The sequence below is a fragment of the Cicer arietinum genome, chromosome 6 (assembly GCF_000331145.2).
Source record: "Cicer arietinum cultivar CDC Frontier isolate Library 1 chromosome 6, Cicar.CDCFrontier_v2.0, whole genome shotgun sequence".
Taxonomy (NCBI): domain Eukaryota; kingdom Viridiplantae; phylum Streptophyta; class Magnoliopsida; order Fabales; family Fabaceae; genus Cicer; species Cicer arietinum.
In genome coordinates this window covers 69,697,754-69,703,747 of record NC_021165.2, presented here as the reverse complement: position 1 = coordinate 69,703,747, position 5,994 = coordinate 69,697,754, and the positions used below count along the sequence as shown (strand labels likewise).

Below are 5,994 nucleotides of genomic sequence, written 5' to 3'. Positions count from 1 at the left end.
TAAAAGTTTAACCACTTTCAATCAAATTTGTTTTTAAAAGAAGAAAAATCATTTATATAAGACTCTAATGACGAATCACAATACCTTTTTAGAATAGAAATGTACGAACTTACTTACAATCAGTGTGAAATAATAATTTTATTGATATTAATTTGAAAAAGAATAAAGAAAACAAAATTAAAAATAAATGGCTCAATTTTTTTATAACATAGAGTGTTTTAAAACTAAATGAATCATTTTTGGTTTTTCTTTTTGTTGAATAGGCTCCAATTAAAACACTATTTGTCTTACTAAGAAAAATAAAGATAATGCAAGCTCTACTTCTAAAAGGTGATATCAATCGTATTTGGTATTTCAAATAATTTTTAGTCTATGATAGATTATTTATTAAAATGGTCTAATGTATAAACCTACCATAATTAGAAGAAAACACAATGTATTAAAATGCACCAAAACCCACTAGCCACCTATTAAAATTTGACAAAATAACTTTTAGAACAAAAATCCTATTACTTTAACCTTAATTTGAAGTGCGTTTAGATAGTTACAAGGCAAAACCAAAATCCTATTAAAGGAATTCCTTCCAAACTGCAACCACTATATGGGGGTGCCACACATACTAGCTTTTACATTTCTTTGTGTCTTTTTCTTTTGATGGTCTATTTTGGACTTTTCCTTCAATCGACACACACGCCACATATCTATCATGCCTTGTTTTAGACGAGGAAATAAAGTAAAAATAAAGTGAAATAAAAATATGTTGAACAAAAGTGTATAGACAATAAAGAGAAAGTAAGATAATTTTTTAGTTGTTTGGTATCAATGAAATTAAATAAAATTGATAATAATCCTCTATGTATTTTAATTTTTTTTTGTGGTTAAGTTTTCTTAAATTTATAGACATAAGACACTAATTATTATTATAGAATTAAAAGGTAGTAATAAATTATTTTGAGGTTTTTTAGTCTTTGTATTTAAAATAGTGGTCGTAACACACTTTTTGTCCCAAATTGAGCAGAAGCATATAGACATCCTCCCACTCAAACAAAACATTTTTTCGTGTTTGTTTTCCTTCTTCATTTTTTTTTTTAAAGTTTATGTTCAATCAAACATAATATAAATATGAGTAAAAAAATCTCATATTTAATGAAATATTAAATACTATATAAGTGTCTAATATATTTATGAGGTTATTTTTGACTCATAACCCAAAACTATCATAGAAGAATCCTCTTGACATTTCTATCAATTTTCAAAAAATGTACTTACCCAACTTAATTTGCACCAAAATCGCTTTAAAAAAATACCAAATACAAAGAAAATTAGCTAATACATTGAATTCAACTTCGTCCACTTCCACAATAATTTACTGGCTATGTGCAAATTGTTCATTATCATGTGTTTAGCCTAACAAACACCAATTTCACTGTAAAGACATTCAATTTTTTTCAAGGGAGTTTTTTATATAAAAAGAATAGAATAGAATAAATAACTACATGAAGAACTAGGTCCATCTTATTATTATAATATAGCAAAGGTAGGTGACAACAATATTATATTGGCCATAGCCAATGCCTCAATATCACACACTAGTCTCTAAAACAGGTTCCATTCACAGAACCACCACCTAACAACCCTTGCACTTCATCACACACACATTCACTTATTCCTTATCATATATGGTAGTAGTGATTACAATATCTCATCAATTGACACGAATCAAATCTTACACAGACACCTAATACGACAGTGACATTAATTTGAAAAGAAGAAATAACTCAATATAACCATATATTTCATTGTATTGGTGTTTGACGCTAACACATGTTAGTCACCAGATACATCTTCAATCTGAAGTGTCGATATTACATCTCATCTGAGACTCAATATTGCAATATGTCTGCAGAAGCCATAATAGGCTGGTTCATCAAATAAGACATATTCAAAGGATTAAAGAAGAAGCTATTATTTGGCTCAACAAAAGTGGTTGATGCAGTTCCAAAAACTCCATTGCTTGCATTAAAAACACCAACAATCTCATTCAAAGATTCCAACCTATTGCTCAACTCAGTCATCTGAGCCCTCAACACAGAATTCTCAGCCTCAACACTCAAACACCTTTGAGTTGTGATGTTAACACTTGTGAGTATCTCTTGATTCTCCTTCCTCAGCTTAGCCACTTGAGACACAAGATCATCCAAGTGCTTCTGTTTCCTCATCCGAGACCGTCTAGCCGATTCTCGATTCGATATCATCCTCTTCCTCTTCCTCTGATCCATCAACACCTGTAAATCCTCTTCTGAACCAGAATTCTGCAGCAAAGTTGACCCTGAAGATGTTCCACTTGATGAAGCCATGATGAGATATACTAATTAATTAACTTGACCCTTTTAATCAATAATTAGTACTAAACACAAAGATTAACACTAGCAGGACCCAAATAGTACTAGAATTGAATTAAACAAACAAACTCACAAAAATACTGCAAATATATATATAGATATTAAGATATAAATATAGATGATATAGGATTAAAGTAAAAGGGATTAATAATCATGAAACGTAGTAAAGCCAGTAGAGAAAAGCAACAGAGAAAGATTGAACTAAATGGGTCCTGCGCCTAACAGTGGAATTGATCATACACCCAGAAAAGAAGATTTCACTGAGAATTGGATACATGAATATCAAACATTAACAACAAGATGTTGGACATTTAATTTTATTAATATGCAATTTTGGAGGATAGAGAGAAGATGTCAAGAGCAATCATGGACCATATGATATATATAAATAAATATCTTAGTGCCTATTTAGAAAGTGTGACTGATATGATAGGAAAGTGGAAGAGGACTCTATGTCATTCTAGTGGGGAATTTATACAAGCTAATAACTACTTGGTGGAACCAATTTATTTTTTTATTTTTGGCTTAATTGCAGTTTTGGTCCCCCTATTTTAGCTGAATCGCGAAAGTAGTCTCTCCATTTTGTTTTTCCTCAGTTCTGGTCCCCAAACAGAATTTTGGTCAAAAACTTAATGAAATTTCATTTTTTAGAGTCGCACTACACCATTTATAATAATAGATTCCAGGTACAATTATTGCAAATGAGATTTTAAGGCATGATGTGACTTAAATAAATGAAAAAAAATGAAATTTCATAGTTTTGAAACAAAATTCTGTTTGAGGGACCAAAACTGAGGAGAAACAAAATGGAGGGACTACTTTTGCGAATCAGCTAAAATAGGGGGAGCAAAACTGCAATTAAACCTTTATTTTTTTATTTTTTCATAAGATATAGTAAATACCATTATAAATAATTTATAATTATAGAATTTTGTGTTTAAATTTAAAATAAAGTGTTTAATATAATAATATTAATATTGTTATTTGTCAATCGAATTTTAATTTAATGATGAGATGATTTAATTTTTATTTATATAGTAAATTATTAATTAAACTATTTAATTTATATATATTTTCAGTATAAATAATTTTTATACGATTAATCAACTATAATTATTATTTAATTTTTGTCGGAATTACCTCTTAAATTATTTTTATAAATGATAGTGACGTACTTCAAATATTTTATAATAATTAAACTCTTAATTAAATAGAATAGTAAAGTAGGGTGTATTTTTGTAATTAATGGAAAAATAAATATTAGAAGACAAGAAAAAGTCATTTTTTAAAGGGGTTAGAGGAAAGTGTGAAATGAAAATATATGGAAATAAAAGAGTAATTAAGAAAGAGGACAAGACAAGGGTCCAGTTACAGCTGGGAAGCAACAATCACACAAAAAATGCATCAAATTTATATGAAAATACTTCCAAACAGTCTCACTCTCACAGAATAGGACTGTTTGAGGGTAGCCTGTTTCTATTGTGTTCTCAAATGATTGGATAATAGTGTCTCGTGGCAAGAGATTTTTGTAACTTTGGAATTTTGACATAGTGTAAATGTTGAGTAACAACTGGGTTAAATTTCAAGGACACCAAGATATATTATGGACAAAATATCACCCAAAACTTTAAGAGATTGGGAATATGGATCTCTTTTTTCTATATTTCATTCATTTAATTTATATTTGATGTGAGATGATGCCTTCACATCTGAATTACAACAATATGGGTTATGATAGAAGATCGACATATCGTTAAGAGTGACAAAAAACCACATAAATGATTTCAATATTTCAATTCGTTAATTTTTTTTTTTAAGAAAGTTTAAACTATGAGTTTTCTCACTTATATATTATTAATATATATATATATATATATATATATATATATATATATATATATATATTTATCAATGTGTGATTTTTGACATCAATAATCTTATATTAAAGTGTGAGTCTGTTCATTTATCTAAATAAATTTTTGATCAAGAAAAACTTTATCATTTACCTACACTTGAACTATGGTTGATCTTCAACATCAATATGACAAGTTACCTAATCACTAAGATCATCATAAATATTTTAGAGCATGTTTTTATCTTAAAAGTTGAACTACAATAAAAAAATATATAATTTTAACAATTAAAAAAAGGTAAAATAAATTTTAGTCTCTAAAAAATATTAAAATTTAATTTTTAGTTTCTATAAAAAAAGTTTTCAATTTTTTTTATTCACTTTTAGTTCCTATTTTGAAATTTTTTTATGTAAAAAATTAATATTTTAATCTATATAAAATTAAAATAAAGACTAAAAGTGAATTAAAAAAAAATTAGAAACTAAACTTAAAATGTCATTATTTTGTAGAGACTACAAAAAAATTAACAAGAAAAAATTCACCACCGTTTTATTATATTATATAAAAAAGAATTAAGTCATTTAAGAATTGGATGCAATGTGTTTTTGGACTAAATACATAACGCAAAAGCCAGCACTCACTAATCACCATTGTTGGAAAGATTTTCGGTACATAAAGTGGATCATCTTAGTCAACTATCAACTTTTATATCTTTGTTGGTTCGTAATAATATTCGGAAAGATCATCACTTTTGGTTAAAAACAACAACACCTATAAATTCATATCTTCATCAAAACCTAAAGAGTGATTCAACCAATAATAATATAATTAGTGATAATTGAGGAAGTAACTTGAGATTTAATCTAAAGCAAATATAATTAGTTTAATCAAATAAATGGAATAAACGGATATATCATAATTGAAATATATAAAGCAATAATATATTCAACATAAAAATTTACAAAAGGTGATTAAAAAATATTAGCAGTTGAACAAAAAAATTGACGGGATATGAAGGTGAAATTTTAGGTCAAAGATATTTAACATAAAAAATAGAGTGATTATTTACTTTAAAGAATTAAGATTCACATAGAAAGAAAAAAATTATATATATATATATATATATATATATATAGGATTTAAAATAATAATAATAAAACAAATATGAATTAAATAATAAGAAAGTTACATTTTTATTTTGTAAAGAAATAGAGTTATATATTTAAATATTGTGAATGGTGAATTTTATCCTAAAATAGAAAAATAGATTTTACTATAGAAAATTAAAATATGTTATGCTTATATGATTTTAATTTAGTATATCTATAATTTAATTGAAGTTTTATATTAAATATATATATATATATATATATATATATATAATTACCAATTATTTACAATTTTAAGATTTGTTATAAATTTAATTGGTATGCATTATCTTTAAAAAATGTTGTATATATACATGTATTTAATCATATTTTAATACAATGTAACTTTATTTGATGAATTGTAAAACATTTTCAGAATTATTCACATGATAAGATCACGATAAGATGTGAATCAGCGCATAAGTAAAATTATGTTACAGCAAAAATAAACACTAGTTGAACTCTAACATTACTTGATATATATATAGTTAGTACAACTTTTATATTTTTTATTATACATGTGTGTGATTTTTTAATAACCACATATGTAAAAAAAATAAAGAGATTATTTTTAATGTAGTTTTATAAATA

The 5,994-nt window shown here is 25.9% G+C and overlaps 1 protein-coding gene across 1 annotated transcript; it reads right to left on the bottom strand.

Annotated features, from left to right (window-relative positions):
- Positions 1–1,492: 1,492 nt before the first annotated feature.
- BZIP (bZIP transcription factor) lies at positions 1,493–2,846 on the bottom strand. The gene is given in 1 exon segment (NM_001300999.1): positions 1,493–2,846. A coding segment is annotated over 1 exon segment (474 nt). The 5' UTR covers positions 2,358–2,846; the 3' UTR covers positions 1,493–1,883.
- Between the last annotated feature and the right edge of the window lie 3,148 nt (positions 2,847–5,994).